Source organism: Pelodiscus sinensis, unplaced genomic scaffold, assembly GCF_049634645.1.
Source record: "Pelodiscus sinensis isolate JC-2024 unplaced genomic scaffold, ASM4963464v1 ctg112, whole genome shotgun sequence".
Classification (NCBI taxonomy): Eukaryota; Metazoa; Chordata; order Testudines; family Trionychidae; genus Pelodiscus; species Pelodiscus sinensis.
The window spans coordinates 133,259-152,791 of record NW_027466006.1 but is presented as its reverse complement, the minus strand read 5'-3'; the positions used below and the strand labels follow the sequence as shown (position 1 = coordinate 152,791).

The 19,533-nt window shown below is 52.3% G+C and overlaps 1 protein-coding gene across 2 annotated transcripts in view; it reads left to right on the top strand.

The window, feature by feature from the left end:
* LOC102449237 (protein HIRA-like) overlaps positions 1–19,533 on the top strand; it is a 179,704-nt gene that overhangs the window by 128,620 nt on the left and 31,551 nt on the right. For both annotated transcript variants that reach the window (XM_075918058.1, XM_075918057.1), the window contains 3 exons: positions 2,779–2,940; positions 4,552–4,610; positions 7,030–7,135. In XM_075918058.1, coding sequence (XP_075774173.1) covers positions 2,779–2,940; positions 4,552–4,610; positions 7,030–7,135 — 327 coding nt within the window. The remainder of the gene's footprint in view (positions 1–2,778; positions 2,941–4,551; positions 4,611–7,029; positions 7,136–19,533) is intronic.

Below are 19,533 nucleotides of genomic sequence, written 5' to 3'. Positions count from 1 at the left end.
TCAACGACTGTCTTATTTAAGGCCCGGCCCGACATGCAACTCAGCGTATGATTCAGTTTACCAAGAGGCTATTCGAATCCCTTGGCCTCATCGTAAATGAGAAAAAATCCACCCTATGTCCCCTGCAATCTCTAGAGTTCATAGGAGCTTGTCTGGTTTTCACCACGGCAAAGAGCATACCTCCCCACTCGACGTTTTGAAGCCGTAACAAGCCTTATAACAATCATAACATCCAATCCTACCGTGACTGTATTAACCTGTCTCTGCCTTATGGGCCACATGGCAGCCATGACTTATGTTGTCCAACATGCACGCCTGCACTTTTGCTGCCTTCAGCATTGGCTGTCCTCAGTTTATATCCCATCCAAGCACCATCTGCACAAGTGGGTGACCGTCCCCACCAATGTTTGCACCTCCCTGAAGTGGTGGACCAGTCCAAAAAAACACCTTCTGGGTGTTCCCTTTTGCCAGATGCAGCCCTCTACACAGATCACTACAGACACTTCCCTCCTTGGGTGGGGCACGTACATGCAAGGCCAATTTGCTCAGGGCAGATGGTCAGCTCATGGATCCCGCTGGTACATCAACCTCCTGGAGCTGCGTGCTATGAGCAACGCTTGCAAGTACTTCACTCAATACATCCGCGGCTCTACGGTGCGCATTCTAATGGGCAATACCACCACCATGTTTTACATCAACTGCCAAGGGGGTGCCCGCTCTCCATCCCTCTGTGCGAAGGCTGTGTGCCTGTGGAATTGGTGCATCTGCAACAACATCAGCCTCATTGCATTGTGTATCGCAGGGGTCAACAACGCAACTGTGGATGCTCTAAGCCGTCATTTTATTACAGACCATGAATGGGAACTTCATACAGATGTCCTGCATGCCCTGTTTTATCGATAGGGATTTCCAATGGTAGATCTTTTTGCAACATACCAGAATTTCAAGTGTCCCCAGTATTGTTCCAGGATGGGGATAGGACCAGGATCCCTTGGAGATGCCTTCCTTATAACATAGGAGGCTTGGCTCTCATGCATTCCCTGATTCCTCTTATACCCAGAGTACTCAGGAAGATTGAGGTGGATGGCACCCGGGTCATCCTATAGCCCCTGCCTGGGCCAGACAGACTTGGTTTCCCTATCTTTATCGGATGTCTCGTTGACCTCCTTACCTGCTTCCAAGTCGGCAAGATCTCCTATTCCAGGATGCAGGCAATCTTCTTCACCCCCAGGCAGAAACACTACACCTGACCGCATGGTTTCTCTCTGGCTCTTGGAGAGGGAAAAGAGCTGTTCACAACAGGTGAGAAATGTCCTGATTAACAGTAAAAGACAGGCTACACGCAAGACTTACCTTCAAAAGTGGAACTGCTTTGTAGCATGGTGCAGCAACAGCGATACTCAGCCTACTGCCACTCCACTCCATATGATCCTGGATTACATCATGCATCTGAAAGACCAAGGACTATCACTCTCCTCCCTCAGAGTGCGTCTTGCTTCACTGGCGGCTTTCCACCCTCTGATCGATGAATATTTGATATTTGTGCACCCGATCTCTAAGAGATTTCTTAGAGGACTACATAATCTTAATCCCCATGCAGGCCTTTAGCCCCCACGTGGGATCTGGACCTTGTGCTCAGCACACTGACTAGACCCCCATTTGAGCCTCTAGACACGTTTGCTCTCCCTACTAACAACAAAGACAGTGTTTCTAATAGCGATCATGTCAGTGAGACGAGTGAGCAAAATTGCTGCTCTCATGGCAGCACCACCTTACACTGTTTTATAAAGACAGAGTGGTCCTCCGACCCCATTCCTCCTTTCTACTGACGAACCTATTGTCACATTAACGAACCTATTGTTCTTCCCAAATTTCACCTGAAGCCTCATGCTTCTCGCGAGGAGTTAGTATTACACACACTGGACAGCCGTAGGGCGTTGGCATTCTATATAGACCGTACACGGCCCTTCCACAAATCACAAGCATTATTTCTCTCCCTTGCGGAACAATCTCAGGACACACCATTATCCTCATAGCACATTTCCAAAATAATTACATCGCGTATTACCCAATGTTACTTGCTGTGAAACGGACCTTTTCCTACAACCCCGACAGTACGTTCCACACTGGCTGTAGTACGTCATCTGCCTTTCTGACGGGAGTCCCTCTTACAGAGATCTGTTCAGCAGCTACATGGTCGTACAACCACACCTTTACGAGATACTATGCAATCGCCCCACGAATGGAGACGATCTCTGCTGTAGCCCAGGTGGTCCTTGCATCTCTGCATAACACTTAATCCGAAGCCCACCTACTGCACTTTGTGTACTGCTACAGAGTCACCAACAGTAGAGCACCCACGGGGACATCACTTGAAGAAGAAAGGGAAGTTACTCATCTTATGCAGTAACCACAGTTCTTCAAGATGTGTGTCCCTGTGGGTGCTCCACGACTCACCCTTCCTTCCCCTCTTCTTTGGATCTATTCCACGTAATTGGGCGGTTATGAAGAAAGCTGAGGGGAGGTGGGGCTGTGCATGCGAACTCCAAAGGCACGGACCGCATGCACGGCCTGACCAGATACTGCTTGAAAGATCTCTGATCTGTGGCACCGGGACGAGCCTGACACCAGCAGTGGAGCACCCATGGGGGGGGGGAGGGAAGACATCTCGAAGAACTGTTGTAACTGCACAAGGTAACTTCCTTTTGTATGATAACCCAAGTGATCTTGCTTTTTTCATTTCACTGAGTTTAAATGTTTCCCTTTTATCATTTTCAGTGATGTGGTGAGTGTAGCCTGTGAGAAGAGGACCTTATCTGTATTTTCAGCTTGCGGTCGTCGCCTTCTCCCGCCTATTATATTGCATTCGCCTATTTCAGCTTTACGTTGCACAGGTTCCTACGTCATGGCTCTCACCACTATTGCTACACTGTCTGTATGGTGAGTACTAAATTATGTTGCCATGACTGCCAATGAGCATGAGCTGTGTTTGACTGGTTACCTTACTGCTTCCAGGTAATGATTTTAATTGGAGCTGATAGCTTTTTAGGTTGGTTTGCTCTGCTTCAAATCAGGTTTACTTTTGATTGAGTCTCTTTTGGGGATGTGAAATTCACCCCTGTGTGGAGGTGTTGTGCCTGCTGTCTTTTGCAGGTTTAAGTGGAACTCTGCACGGAGGTGAATTTCACCCTAGAACGTGGATGGTTTATCCTACTAATGGTCATTTATTTGAGCCATCTTCTAGGACAGCGTGATCTTATTCTGTGTAATTAAGGGAAAGAAGGAAACATAGAAATAATTCAAATCTTCACTTTTAGTAAATCAACATTGACGTTGGAAGTAGGGATGTCAACGTGTAGAGTACACGATTAACCGATAAACCTGGGTTTATCAGTTAATCCTATCAACTACACACAATTCTCTCTCCCCCCCCCCTCCTGCTGGGGGGCAGGGAGCGGGAGCTGGTGCCTGTCCCTGTGAGGAGCTGGCTTTAAGCAGGCTCCCCATGAGCACCAGATCCACCTTCTCTCTCTTCTCCCCCACCCCCCACTGCTCTCTGATAGAGACACAGCAACGTGGAGAATGAGGGGGGGGCAGGTGGGAGCTGATACATGTGGGGAGCCTGCCAGCTCCATGAACCCACCTGACGCACGTGCGCCCCCCCCTTGCTGCCTCCTACAAAGGCGGGGGGGAGGGGGCGGGCAGGGCAGGGGCAGGCAGGAAGGAGCCGGTGCTGAGGGGAGCTGGCTTGAAAGCTCCGGTATCTCACGGAGCAGCCTTTGTCCGTGGGGAGCTCGGACCCCATGTAGACAGGGGCTGCTAGCACCCTGCGCTGCTGCTTCTGTATCAGAGGCAGCAGCGCAGCAGGCAGAAGCTGGTTTCTAAACTGGCTCCCCTTGTGGACCGGCTCCCACCTGCCACTCTATGCTGCTGCTTCTGACAAAGACAGCAGCGCAGAGTGGCAGGGGGCTCCTTGGGAGTGGGGTCGGAGTGCACTGGCTGCCGACCCCACCTTTGCAGGCTGTTGAATAGTCGTGTAACCACTAAAATTTCATACGGTTACATGACTATTCAATTACATGCTATCTATCTAGCATCCCTAATTGGAAGGTGTGTTGTCTAACGGCTAGAGTATGGTCCTAGTAGTCAGAAGGCATGGGTTCAGTTCCCAGCTCTGCTGCTGACTCACTGTGTGACCTTGGACAATTCAGTTAACCCCTCTTTCTACATTAGTTTACTTAGTTCATACCTATTTTCCCTATTTTACAAATTATCTCAGAGAAATGTTGTGAGGCTTAACGTTTGCAAAGTATGATGAGATTCTCTAACATAAAGGGCCACAGATGCTTCTTATCCTTTTTGGAAACGGGTGCATACAGCTCTGCTTTGCTATTAATTTTTTATGGCTGCTAAAATTGTGTTACCAAAATAATGACGAAAATAAACTTTAATCAGAAACATTCTGGAAACTGGTTTGTTATATGTTTGGAGTATTAATTTCTTTTTTTTAACTGATAGATTTCTCTCCTCCACACCTCCCCCCCCTTTCAGGAATGTTCATAAACAGTCAGCGGTTGTCAAAGATGAGTCTCTGCAAACAATATTAGCAGGTAATGAAAGGGGAAATTTACCTGCCAAGCTTAGCTTTTCAGCCATCCTGTAATATGTAGAGCCATTAATGAGGTGTACTAAAATTCTACCTACCCTGTAAAGCAAAAATAAATAGGTTTTCTTCTGTGTGTAGTTGGGTGTTAAAGGGAAATCACTGGATAATATTTCATTACCACAGAAATAATCAAGATAAAAATATAAGGAGATGATAGACTATTTAGGATACTGTAATTTATTCTTAAATGTTGAAATGCAGCATTGTAGATGTATCATGAAACACTTTGTAATCTGGTGTATAAATACTGTAACACTACTGAGGTTCCTAGTGCATATCTTGCATATTTTAAAACTCTATTGATCAGAAATTATCTGAATTTAACAAATCTATTTTCTGTCCTTGCCAATATCTGGCAAAAAAAAAAAAAAAAAACAGTGTTGCAGGAAACACACTGGCCTCCTATCTAGATTTTAGTCTTAGTAGTACTAATCAAAAGCAATTTGAGAGGGGTGGGATAAAATCAGCAAACGGCAGAAGTTTTCTCAGAAAGGCAGCTACAAGCCCTGGTCAATTGGTCCTGCATGTAAAACATGCTCCAATAAACAGTAGTATCAGAACATGTTGGTAAACACGATACAATGAATATCTCCGCATTACAGCATGTTTACCTTTGATACCACACCTTCCCAAGTATAGTTTGTTAGATGATTGGCATGCAAATATATGTAAACAGAAAAGTTTATTTTTTAAAGATGACAGAAAAATAAATAGGTGACTATTCTGCCCTGAGATTTAGGGATGTAAAATCCTGGTTAATCGGCTAAACATTAGGTTGACCTAACGTTTAACAGATTAACTCACTAAGCGAGATCCAGGCTGGGGCAGCTCCCACCCCCAGACCCGTGCTGGGGCTGCCACCAGCTCCCGCCCCTGCTGGAGCAGCCCCTGTCCGTGGAGGGGCTGGGCCCCCCATGGACAGAGGCTGCTCCAGACACCAGAGCAGCCCCTGCCTGCAGGATGCCCAGGAGCTGCTCTGGACGAGAGCAGCCCCTATCTGTGGCGGGCCCCCTGTGGGGCTGAAGCAGCTCCATGCCCGTGGCAGGCAGGGAGCTGCTCCAGCCCCCTCTGGTTACCAGTTAACAGGAACCGGTATGCATCAGCCATTTAGGGTAAGGCTTGCTGGTTAACCAGTTGACCTTTCACTAGGGATGTTAGCGTATAGTTGTTTAAATGATTAACCGATATGCCTGGGCTTACAGGTTAATCCTAATGACTACATGCGCTCACACTCACACACCCCTTACTGCCTCTATTAGAGGCAGCAAGTGGGGGTAGCTGGCTTAAAAGCCGGCTCTCGGAGAGCACTGACTCCCGCCAACCCCCCCCCCCCCCCCCACCCCCCAAGTGTGTAAATGTGTTACCACTAAAAAATTCTAGCGGTTACACATTTACACAAAAACATGATAGTTAATATCCCTACCTTTCACATCCTTATTTGAGATACTACAAATATTTCCCTTTTGCGCCAACCCTTTATGTTGCAGTTTCTCAAGATTATGTAATAATAGTTGCAAAGAAATGACCCATATGTTGAGCTCAGTGCCGAGAGTCCGACTTCTAAGTCAAGCTCCACTGCTGACTTGATTTCACCTCTCTACCTCCTCTTCCCTGTCAGTAAAATGGGAGTAACACTTGTTACATCTGCTTCAGAAGGGCTGTTGTGAGGATTAATTAATGGGTATAAGAACGGCCAGACTGGGTCAGACCAAAGGTCCATCCAGCCCAGTGTCCTGTCTGCTGACAGTGGCCAGTGCCAGGTGCCCCAGAGGGAGTGAACACAACAGGTAATCCTCACGTGATCCCTCCCCTGTCACCCACCTCCAGAGAAACAGAGACTAGGGACACCATTCCTACCCATCCTGGCTAATAGCCTTTGATGGACTTAACCTCCATGAATCTATCTAGCTCTTTTTTGAACCCTGTTAAAGTCCTAGCCTTCACAACTTCCTCTGGCAAGGAGTTCCACAGGTTGACTGACTGTGCGCTGAGTGAAGAAAAACTTCCTTTTAAACCTGCTGCCTATTAATTTCTTCTGGTGACCCCTAGTTCTTATATTGTGGGAATAAGTAAATAATTTTTTTCTTATTCACTTTTTCCATACCAGTCATGATTTTATAGACCTCTATCCTATCCCCCCCTTAGTCTCCTCTTTTCTAAACTGAAAAGCCCTAGTCTTTTTAAATCTCGTTTCATATGGGACCTGTTCCAAACCCCTAATCATTTTAGTTGCCCTTCTCTGAACCTTTTTCAATGCCAGTATATCTTTTTTTAGGTGTCTACTGTGTTTTAAATGTGTAGAGTTGTAATTGTTGTTTAATGGTTACTTCAGCGGAAGTCATGAGATCTGATTTGATCTGTAGGAAATGATACAACTGTGTCTCAAATTTTGCTGACTCAGCATGGTATGCCAGTAATGAGCCTGTCTGATGGAAAGACCTATTGTTTTAATCCTTCTCTTTCTACATGGTAAGTTGTACATCTTTCCTACTTTTTATGACGGGGTGGGGAACCTTTTTTGAATTGGGGGCCACTGACCCGCAGAAAAATCATCGGGGGCTGCACACAAGTGAGAAGTGCCCCCCCCCCAACCCCTCACTGATGTGACCCCTGACTGGGAAGAAGAAAGACACTCCCCACATTCCCCTTGCACACCAGAGCCTAGAGGGGCCCGGGCTAGTAGATTTTTGTGTGCTCTGCGCTAGCATGGGTTTCCCAATGCTGGGGTGGGGGGCGACGAGGCGGCCCTGAGCCTCGGGGGCCTGAACCAGCCCCCGGGCCTTAGGTTCCCCACCCGTTTTATAAAGTTGGCTGTGTTAGCATGCCAGTTCTGATTTACTGCCCCTTAATTCTGTACTGTGAAAACTAACCTGAGCAGGAACACACTCTAGGCTTGTCTGCTAATTTGCTCCCCATGTACTAGTACGTGGATGACTGGGACCAGTCCCTTTAATGGTCTTAAAATAAACCTTGTAAGTTAAAAGCTTAAATGGAAATTTATTACCTTTCCGTTTTTTCACCTCCTGTTACATATATATACTCTGATTTGTCATCATGAGTTGCTTGTAACTGCCTGCAAGTTGATGTGCATTTAAAGTGGATTGGTCATTCAGACATTCATGATGGTAAAAGGTAATAATATTTGGAAAAAATAATGTAGAGCAGCTGTCAGGAAACTTGGAACAAAAAACAGGACTATGTAGCACCTTAAAGACTAACGATGGTTTATTAGGTGATGAGCTTTTGTGGGCCAGACCCACTTCCTCAGATCTGAGGAAGCTCATCACCTAATAAACCATCTTGTTAGTCTTTAAGGTGCTACATAGTCCTGTTTTTTCTTTCGGCTAGACCAGACTAACATGGCTACATATCTATTACTAGGAAACTTGGATGCACTCTAATATTTAGAGGGTAGTTTGTATGTTTAGATTATGGGTTCTTATTTAAAACAAATTGGAGGGGGGGGGGTGGAAATCTGGATAAAATTTCATTTTTACTGCCTGGCTCTAGTCCACGTCTGTCATGGCCTTGATATTAGTCAAACTTAAGGCTGACCTTGTGCTTAATTCCTGCTGTCTTTTTTTTTTCCTCTGCAACAATTAAAACAGTGAAAAATGGAGCCTGGAATCTTAGCCATAACTCTAAATTTCTTATCACTTCTTCATTTGTGCCACTCCCTCAGACTGATGTAAAAGAATATCACCAGCTCAAATTAATCATCATGAAATAATCAAGATTACTGTATTAGTGCCATTGTGTATCTTAGGTGTCTGGTAAGCATAGAAGTAGCATTCATGTGAGCAACCAGTTCCCCGGCCTGTCAACATCGTGTAGATGATAGCCTTAATTAGGTGTAGGAAGTGGGAACTGTAGCTGTCTACTCTCGCCTGTCAGTATGAAGGAGGCATAGTATTTGTGGCATAAGGGAAGTGCCAGATGCCTTCTGAGACTAGGTCTGGTGTGTGGAAGGGCTTGGGGTAAAGTTAATTTCCTGATGAGAAAATAATTACCTAGGTTCTCCTTCAAGTGCTTGTTCGTGTTGATTCCAATCAGGTGTGAAGTAAGATGAGGGCCTGAAACATAAGCCCATGCAGCACAGGCCTGGTTTGAGGCCTGAGGCCTAGCTAACAATGGACAAAACATGGTGTAGTGGGGTCTATTTGAAACCATGGGAAGGTGGGCGGGCAAAGCCTGCCCACGTTCTAAAAGCCCCTCCCCCAGCCTTACGGGAGGGACAACTGGATCCATGTTCAACAAATTCCAGGGGACAAATAATGACAAAAGGATCAAGGAGTGCAGGTCACAGGTTTAAAATAAGGGAACCAAATAGGGACACCGAGCAGAGAACCCCGGACAGCGCCCACTGCTCCTCAAAGCTGTCGATGGAGCCAGTGGATGCCGCCCAGAGGAACTCTGCCCGGATACGTGAAGCTAGGGAGGAACTGAAATAGGCCCCACAGTCGCAGAGAACCCCCCCCCCCCCATCCAACATCCTACTCCTGGTGTTGTAAATAGCGGTTTTCGCTAAGGCCAGGAGGAGGTTGACGAGGAGGTCTCGCGACTTTGTGGGGCCACGGATTGGGTGTGCGTAAATGAAAAGGTGAGGGGAGAAGTGCAGCCAGAACCTCAATAAGAGGTTCTGGAGGAGCCGGAATAGGGGCTGCAACCTGGCGCATTCAAGGTAGACGTGCGCCAGGTTCTCCCTCACACCGCAAAAGGGGCAGGCTTCCGGGATAGGGGTGAACCACGCCAGGTACACGCCCGTGCTCACGGCCCTGTGAAGGAGCCGCCAACTGATGTCCTCGATGGGCCGTGGAATTAAGGTGGAGTACACACTGGCCCATCGGGAGTCCCCCACCCTCTATAGGTCTTAGATAGTCCGGACACTTAGAATCGGGGCGGGACACGAGGGTTGGGAAATGCAGAGTGTGGAGCACGAGCGTGTACAGCTGTTCCCTAGGCGCGGTCCGGAAACAGACCGGCTGCAGATTTTGCAGCCGGCTGGGAGTCCAGGGGTGGGGAGGCCGGGGGGGCCCGCCGAACAGGGGCCCAATAAAAATGGACGGAGGCTTTGCAGGAAGGGAGGGGCGGGGCATCCCCTCTCGCAGGGCTCTCTGTAGGAGGTCGAGAGCAGGCCGCGGCAAGGGCGCCTTCACCTCCTGGAGTAGGCGCAGGGGGGTTCGGGGGGTGGAGAGCCCCAAGCACTGAGCGAGCGCTCGGGGATCCACCCAGTCCCCCCTGTCGTCGTCCAGGAGGTCTCCGACCATGGTGGTTTCTGCCAGGATCAGCCTCCGGCGCACCGAGGGAGACTCCGCCACCTGCACGCACAAGGCTGGATTGTGGAGCAGGGGCTCCACGAGGAGGTCTACTCCGTCGGCGGCCACAACGGACCTGGTCGCCGAGAAGAGCTTCCAGGTCTGGAGGAGGTCCTGGTAGAATTCCGGCAGCTCTGAGAGGTCTCGCGGAAGACCCCTCGGGTGGATAAAAAAGAGCTGCCGGTCGTATCGGAGCCCTCGGAGGCGGCGGAGGAAGGCGCACGCCAAGGTGCCCCATGCCGGACTACCTGCACTGAAGAGGAGTCTCTGCAGGGCCTGGAGGCGGAAGGTCCGGACCTGGCTGCGCACGCAGACCAGGCCCTGGCCCCTCTCCTCCAGGGGGAGGGACAGGACCCCTGCAAAGACCCAGTGCAGTCCTGGCCAAAAGAACCCCAAAGCTGCCCTCTGGAGCTTGGCCAGGACCTCCAGGGCCGGGCGCAGGGTGTTGAGCCGGTGCCAGAGCATGGACAGGACCAGCTGATTTAGCACCAGTGCCCTCCCGCGAAGGGAGAGACACCGGAGCAGTCCTGCCCATCTCCGCAACCGCTCACCCACCCTGGCCTCCAAACCTTGCCAGTTTTCCGGTGGAGAAGGATGCGTGGCGGATAAATAGACGCCCAGATAGAGCAGCGGACCTGCGCTCCACCTGATGGCCTGAAGCGCGGGTGGGAGGGAGCCGGCCCGTCACCCGTCCCCGACCACCAGGCCAGAGCTCTTGACCCAGTTGACCCGGGCGGAGGAGGCTGCCGAGTAGACAGCTTCGCAAGCCTCCACCCGCGCCAGGTCGCCGGGGTCCTGGACCACGAGGAGCACGTCATCGGCGTACGCCGACAGGACCAGCCGCAGCTCCGGCTCCCGAAGCACCAACCCCGTCAACCTCCTACGGAGGAGACAGAGGAAGGGCTCGATCGCCAGAGCGTACAGCTGGCCCGACAGCGGACACCCCTGACGTACCCCCCTCCCGAAGCTGACCGGCTCGGTCAGGGTCCAGTTGAGCCTGACCAAACACTCCGCGAGGGCGTACAGCACCCGGAGAAAACCCACAAACCGGGGCCCGAAGCCGAAGGCCTGCAGGGTGCCCAGGATATACCCGTGGTCCATCCTGTCGAACGCCTTCTCCTGGTCCAGGGACAGGAGGGCGAACGACAAGCCGTCCCTACACCCGAGCTCTAAGAGATCCCGGACCAAATACAAGTTCTTCTTCGAGTAGTGTCCCTGTGGGTGCTCCACTGTAGGTGAAGGGTTGCCCTGAGCCGCAGATCGGAGCTTTGTATAGCAGTTTCCCCTGTTGAGCCACACATGCCCAGGAGGCATCTCGAGCCCTTCCCGCCTCCTGAGGAGCGTGACTCAACCCCCTCCCTTTCAGTTCCTCTTCAACCGCCCTCGTCAGCGGATGGAGCAGTTAGGAGCTCCCTGTCAGATTATCTGACTGCTTTCCTTTTACTAATTTAGGCATAGTTTAGCTTCCCCTGTTATCCTAGTTACTCTTTCCCTGTTTCTTTATAAAAAAAAAAAAAAAAAAAAAAAAGAAGAAGGACAAGAAGTAAACCACATAATCTATAACAATCTAGTAATTTCAACAGCGAGAGAGCCTGCAATGTCCGGCTCCTCAGGGTTTAAAAAGTGCGCTCAATGCCGGGACCCAATGCCGGCTTCAGACGGCCACTCAGACTGCATACGATGTTTGGGGGAGACTCACTCTCCCCACAACTGTACCCACTGCAATTCCCTGACGGCGAGAGCCAGAAAAGACCGTGAGCTCTGCCTCAGGATGATTTTATTTGAAAAAGCGCTTCAGCCTGCGGGAGAACAATCTGCACCACAGCAAGCGCCTCCGCCGCCTTCCAAAAATACCCCGAGACCCAGGGCATCCCGCTCTCTCCCAGCCTCTTCCTCTCCCAAACATAGAGGAGAGGCACACCAGCATGGGAAGTCCCCTGCCACTAAGGCTTCGGGGCAATCCTCCCACTCCGCGCCGGTATCGGGGCACTCAACAGCTCAGCGGCCCCAGGAGCGCTCCAAACAGCCAGCATGGCATGAAAAGCCGCCGCCGCTTCAAACCGCGGTGCCGCTTGCAAGCGCGGCACCGCTTTCAGTCCCGGCACCGCTTCAAGCCTCTGCGGTGCCCCGGGACCGTCCTCAGCAGCCGGCACGGCATGAGAAGCCGGAGCCGATTCAAACCACGGTGCCGCTTCATAGTCCGGCACCGCTTCCAGCCCCGGCGCTGCTCCAAGCCTCCGCAGCGCCAAAACGTACATCGCGGCTTAAAGCTGCAGTGCCTCTTAAAGCCACGGCACCGCAGCAAAACGATGGGCAGCCTACGAACCCTCTGGCAACAACAGATGTTCCACTGGTCCTCCCACAGCCTGACAAGCACCCAGATAAGACTCCTAGGGATCAGCCCCAACAAGAGACTGATCCATACAGTGGACATCATTATCTGTGCCTGCCCTCTACTTCTTACTCTCCTGAGGGGTCTCCGTCAAGGCGATCCCCTCCCAGATCGATGTCACCGTCGTCTCTCCATGACGCTCCCCTTCCTGATGATGACCACCACACGGTCTATTCCTCACGACATCCATCACCTGGGAAGGCTCGCTCTCACCATTATAGGGCTCCGCCACAACATGGCCCATGGCACCCATACTGGCCTTACCCACCTCCACCTTATCCACCACAATGGGGACCGTGGGAACACTGGGAGCCATATGGACACCGCTCCCCACCTCGTTCCATTGCATCCCGGAGAAGTTTGCCTCGGCCACAACCCCTAACTCCAGCAAGTTTTTCGGAGGATGAGGTGGAACGAATCTCAAACAACGACTCAGATACTCAGTCAGTAAACATCACACACTCCGATGCCCTTGATGCACAACCAGAGGATGCCGTAGTACCATCAGACACTGGAACGATTGACGATCTGAAACAGTTCCAAGAACTATTCAAGAGAGTAGCGACAAGCCAGAATGTCTCCCTGCAAGAGGTGCAGAAGAAACAATATCAATTGTTAAAGAATCTACATCCGACACTACAGGGCAAGATTGCCCTACCTATAGACGAGGCAATCATGGAGACTTCAGAAGATCTCTGGAAGACCCCTGCATCTATCCAACCAACTAACAGGAAAATTGACAGAAAGTACTTTGTCCCCTCAAAAGACAACGATTTTCTCTTCACTCACCCACAACTTAATTCACTGGTCGTGGACTCAGTACAACAACGAGCGAAGTTTCCACAGTATAAGACGGGCAATGCAGACAAGGACCACAAAAAGTTGGACTCCTTTGGCAAGAAAGTATACTCCTCTTCAACCCTACAACTCAGAATATCAAATTACTCTGCTCTTCTAGCAAATCACAACTTTGACAACTACTCAAAACTGGGAGAACTAATGCCGCATCTCCCCGACTCCAAAAGACCCATCTTAAAATCAATAGTTCATGAGGGCCATATGATCGCCCGCGCCGCTCTCCAAATGGCAATGGATGTAGCTGACACTGCAGCCCGAGTTACAGCTACAGCGGTGGTGATGCGTAGAGCCTCTTGGCTCCAGTCATCTGGAGTCCCACGCGAACTCCAGCCCAAAGTGGAGGACTTGCCATTTGACAAACAAAAGCTATTTGCAGCTAGTACGGATGAAATGCTCCATAACAGCAAAAATTCTAAGTCCACACTTCGCACGCTAGGCATGGGCATGCCACCATATAAACGCAGACGATACACTCCATATAATTCATATAATCGATACCGATATGGACAATACAATCGACCACAGAGGCCTTATGAGGACAACAGACCAAGACAGCGAGGTCCCAGAAGGCGACCCAACCAAGCCCGCCCGCCAGCCAACCAACCATCTAAGCAGCAAATTTGAACATTTGGTCAAGGGTCTGCAAGACCTCCCACTCGATCTCGCACCTCAACATGGCCATCTATTCAACCACCGTTTGCTTGCCTTCCTCCCACAGTGGGAATCCATAACATCGGACCGCTGGGTCCTAGAGATAATTCGAGTGGGCTATACCATCCCTTTTATTTCTATTCCCCCTACCCTTCCCCCTACCCCGTCCCTTTTCAGGGACCACTCTCACGAGGACCTTCTAAAACAAGAAGTCAATCAGCTCCTTGCCATTGGGGCTATAGAAAGGGTACCTCGAGAGTTCCACAGGAGGGGGTTTTACTCGAATTATTTCCTGACCGAAAAAAGAACGGGGGGCTGGAGACCTATATTGGATCTCCGCAAACTGAACAAATTTCTCAAGAGACAGCGTTTCAAGATGGTCACTCTTTCCGCAATCATTCCTGCGCTAGATCGAGGGGACTGGTTCGCAGCCCTCGACCTCCAAGATGCCTATTTCCATGTAACCATCCACCCTGCCCACAGACGCTACCTACGCTTCACGTTGGGACTGGACCATTTCCAGTACAAGGTTCTTCCCTTCGGCCTCTCATCAGCCCCGAGGGTATTTTCCAAGGTACTGGCGGTTGTAACCGCGTATCTCAGACGCCAGAACATCATCATATTTCCCTACCTAGACGATTGCCTTCTAAAAGGATCCTCATACACCGAAACCGCCGCTATGATACTTACGACCACGGCCCTCCTCAGTCGTCTAGGTCTTCTAATCAACCAAGACAAATCGATTCTGTTCCCGGTTCAAGATATAGAGTTCATTGGCGCACGCCTGGACTCACTTACAGCCCGGGCATACCTACCTCAACAACGGTTTGCAACCATGCAAAAAATTATAAACGGGATGCTCGCAGTTCCTACCACCACAATACTTACATGCCTCCAACTAATGGGACACATGGCTTCCACCACCTACATAGTCCACCACGCTCGTCTGCACTTCCGATGCTTCCAGCTTTGGATTGCAGACGTTTATATCCCATCACGACACCCTCGAAACAAAACGGTTACTATCCCACCAGACGTGCTCGCATCCTTACGATGGTGGACAGTGCCAAACAATCTTCTGGCGGGGGTTCCGTTCCAACAAATCGAACCCACTATTCAAATCACCACAGACGCTTCCCTGCTCGGCTGGGGCGCACATATGGATGGCCACGAAGTTCAAGGCAGGTGGTCCCTAAACGAGACACTCTTACATATCAATCTCCTCGAATTGAGAGCAGTAAGAAATGCCTGTGCACACTTTGCCTCCGACATCGCCAATCACACAGTCCGCATCCTAACAGACAATATCTGTATGATGTTCTACATAAACAGACAGGGTGGAGCCCGCTCCCGCTCGTTATGCACGGAGGCTATTCGCCTGTGGAATGCGTGTATCCGCAACCAAGTCACCCTTATAGCATCATACCTGCCCGGAGTGAACAATACCAAAGCGGACTCCCTCAGCCGAAACTTCACCAAGGACCACGAATGGGAGTTACATACGGAGGTGGCGAACTCAATTTTCCATCAATGGGGATGGCCATTGATAGACCTCTTCGCTTCTACCCAGAACACCAAATGTCCCCAATTCTGCTCACGTGCGGGACTTGGCAAACACTCTCTGGGGGATGCCTTCCTAACCAAATGGACAGCCCCCCTACACTACGCCTTTCCTCCCATACCGCTCATCCCAAGAGTTCTGCGCAAGATCCAGAGAGACAAAGCCCTAGTCATCCTGATTGCACCATCATGGTCGCGCCAAGCCTGGTACCCATACCTTCACAGGCTAGCGGTCCACCCACCCCACCCACTACCATACCGGATGGACCTACTATCTCAGGACAACGGCAAGATACTGCATCCACAACTCAGTACTCTGCACCGTCACGCATGGCTTCTCTCTGGTTCTCGGAGGTAGAAGAGCGCTGCTCCCAGCGAGTAAAAGACATCCTCCTCCATAGCAGGAGACAGTCTACTCGAAAAACTTATCAACAGAAATGGACACGTTTCTGTCATTGGTGTCAGCGAGCCAAGGTGGAACCCCATGCCTCACCACTAAATACCATCCTGGACTACACTCTGGAGCTTAAGGCATCAGGACTGTCAATCTCCTCTCTAAGAGTACACCTCGCTGCAATAGCAGCATTTCATACCTCAGTAGACGGCTTCTCTATTTTTAACCATCCTATTACGAAGAGATTCCTCAAGGGGCTCCAGAATGTGTACCCACCACATAAGGCCCCACCCCCTTTATGGGACCTAAATCTTGTTTTGAATTGCCTCACCAGACCTCCCTTTGAGCCACTGGCAACAGTACCACTTCCCTTCCTTTTTATGGAAGTCTGCTTCCTATTAGCCATTACCTCCGTCAGGAGGGTGAGCGAACTCGGAGCACTAATGTCAGAACCTCCTTACACAGTTTTCACTAAGGATAGGGTAATACTGAGACCCCACCCCACGTTTTTGCCAAAGATATGTACAGAATTCCATCTCAACGAACCCATCGTATTACCTACCTTTTTCCCAAAACCGCATTCTTCGCAGACAGACGCCAGCCTGCACACTCTGGACATCCGGAGGGCTCTGGCCTTCTTCCTAGAAAGAACAAAACCATTTCGTAAATCCGAAAGACTTTTTATTTCCATTGCTGAACGATCCAAGGGAACACCAATATCATCGCAACGAATCTCAAAGTGGATATCGACATGTATAATCAAATGTCACTCTCTGGGCAATAGACCGCTACAATGCCCACCACGAGCGCATTCTACTCGAGCCACGGCCGCTTCTACAGCCTTTCTGGGCAATGTCCCCTTAAGAGACGTTTACCAAGCAGCAACATGGTCTTCAGACCATACTTTTGCTAAACACTACGCTGTCCTTCCACAACTCAAGACCGATTCAGCAGTTGCCACAGCAGTACTCTCTACCACTGCTAAACAATGACTCCGGCTCCCTCCAGCCTTACACTGAATACTGCTTTGTAGTCACCTACAGTGGAGCACCCACGGGGACACTACTCGAAGAAGAAAAGGGAGTTACTCACCTCGTGCAGTAACGAGTGTTCTTCGAGATGTGTGTCCCCGTGGGTGCTCCACGACCCTCCCTACCTCCCCTCTGCTCGGAGTCAAAATTCTCGGGCGGAGACGAGGAACTGAAAGGGAGGGGGTTGAGTCACGCTCCTCAGGAGGCGGGAAGGGCTCGAGACGCCTCCTGGGCATGCGTGGCTCAACAGGGGAAACTGCTATACAAAGCTCCGATCTGCGGCTCAGGGCAACCCTTCACCTACAGTGGAGCACCCACGGGGACACACATCTCGAAGAACACTCGTTACTGCACGAGGTGAGTAACTCCCTTTTATCAAATATACTACGGCCCGGGACGGTGTAGGTCTGGTCGGGATGGATCACGTCCGCCAGCACGGACCACAGTCGCAGCGAGATGGTTTTCGCTACGATCTTGTAGTCCGTGCTGAGGAGCGAGACGGGACGCCAATTCCGTAGGTCGCGGAGGTCCCCCTTCTTCGGCAGTAAGGCGAGCACCGCTCGCCTGCACGACAGAGGGAGGACCCCGCTCTCCAGGGACTCGGCCCAGACGGTGACGAGGTCCGGGCCGAGGACGTCCCAGAACACGCGGTAGAACTCCACGGTCAGCCCGTCCATGCCCGGGGTTTTGTTGTTGGGCATGAGACGGAAGGCTTCCGAGAACTTGGCCAGAGTGAGAGGCAGCTCCAGCCGGTCTCGGTCGCCCGCGCTGACCGTCGGGAGCTCGGTCCAGAGCGCCCTGCAGGCGTCGGCTTCGGTCGGATCCGGGGAGAACAAACTGGCGTAGAAGGCCCTGGCCCTTCCACGCATCTCCACCGGATCCGTGAGGGGGGTGCCGTCCTCCGCCAAGAGGCAGGTGACGTGCTTTTTTGCCCCCCTCCTTTTCTCCAGGGCATAGAAGAAGCGGGAGCCGCGATCCATCTCCCGAAGGAGGTGGATGCGGGATCGGACAAAAGCGCCCCGGGCCCTGTGATCTTCCAGGGCTCGGAGCTCCTCCCGCTTCTCCCGGCACGCCTCGCGGAGGAGTGGATCCTCGGGGGCGGACGCCAGGCGCCTCTCAAGCTTCAAGACCTCCCGCTCCAGCTGCTCTATCGCCGCATCCCTCCGCCGGCTGGCGCCCCGGGAGTAGTCACGGCAGAAGAGCCGGGCGCGCACCTTCCCCACATCCCACCATCGCCGCGCCGAGGGAAAGGCGGGCCGCTGCCCCCGCCAGGCCTGCCAGAACTCCCGGAAGGACGCCACGAAGCCCACGTCCTCCAGCAAGCTATTGTTAAAATGCCAATAGGCCGGCCCCAGCCTCTCCGAAGTCAGAGAGGCCTTCACGGACACCAAATGGTGGTCCGTGAACGGGGCCGGCCGGATGCTGGAGGAGTGGGCTCGTGCCAGATGGAATCGTGATAGGTAAATGCGATCCAACCGGGAGTGGCTCGACCGTGTTTTCCCCACCCGGACGTAAGTGAAGGTGGTACTGTCGTCCGGGTGGTGGTCTCGCCAGACGTCCACCAGGGAGTGATGTTCCACGATCTCCCTGAGGACGTCCGCCGCGGCCTGGCAGTTCGCGAGTCCTACACGGTCCCGGTCATCGAGGGTGGTGTTGAAGTCCCCGCCCAGGACCAGGCCCTCGCGAGGATCCAGAGTGCCGAGGAAGGTGGCCGCCTGCCGATAAAAGGTGACCTGGTCCGGGCCCGCGTTCGGGGCATAGACGTTGACCAGGTTCAACGTCCGCCCCTCCACGCGGGCCCGGACGTGCAGCAGGCGGCCCGGGACAACCTCGGCGGTCCCCAGCACCTCGGGCCGTAGGGCAGGGGAGAACAGGGTGGCCACCCCGGCCGAGTGGGCACCGAGCTGGCTAAAATACACCCCGTCCCCCCACTCCAGCCGCCAGCCAGCCTCGACGGCTGGAGTCGTGTGGGTCTCCTGCAGGAAAACCACCGAGTACCCCCCCCTCCCGAAGGAAGGAGAGCACCCGGCTCCTGCGGAGACCCGCCCTACAGCCCCGGGCATTCAATGTTGCGAAGATGGTAGAATTCATAGTGAGGGCTGGGGTAGATCCTCGCGGACAGGCGAGTCGGCGGCCTCACGCAGGCCCCGCAGCAGACCGCTTCCCGACCCGAAGGTCAGGAGAGCGTCCCGAAACCTGTGGGTCTGACGGTGGGCCGCGTCGTCCTGCCTACTGGTCCCTCTCCCCTCCTGCAACAAGGCTCTAGTGGCCTGGAGGATGGAGTGGAAGTCCCCCCAGCGCTGGAGGGCGAGCTGCACCTTTCCTTTCGCCCCGCGGTTATCCGCGAGGAATTGGCGCAGCTCGCCCTTCAGCACCGAGGGGGAACCAGGATTCTCCTCCGTCCGGGCCCCCGGATGAAGCTCACGGGCCACGGAGACGGACAAACAGGGATCCGATCCCCGACGCAGCGCCGTTGCTGCTGGCGCCGCGCTGCCCGCCCCCGACCCCGGCAGGGAAGGAGGCGGCGGAGGGAACAAGGCAGCCCCCAACGGGTTGGGGACCGGGGATACAAAAACGACCCCCGAAGGGCCGCCCGCAGCTAGCGGGAACGAGACGGCCCTCGCGGGGGTGGCACTGGCGGATGTTTGGGGGGGCAGTAGGGACGG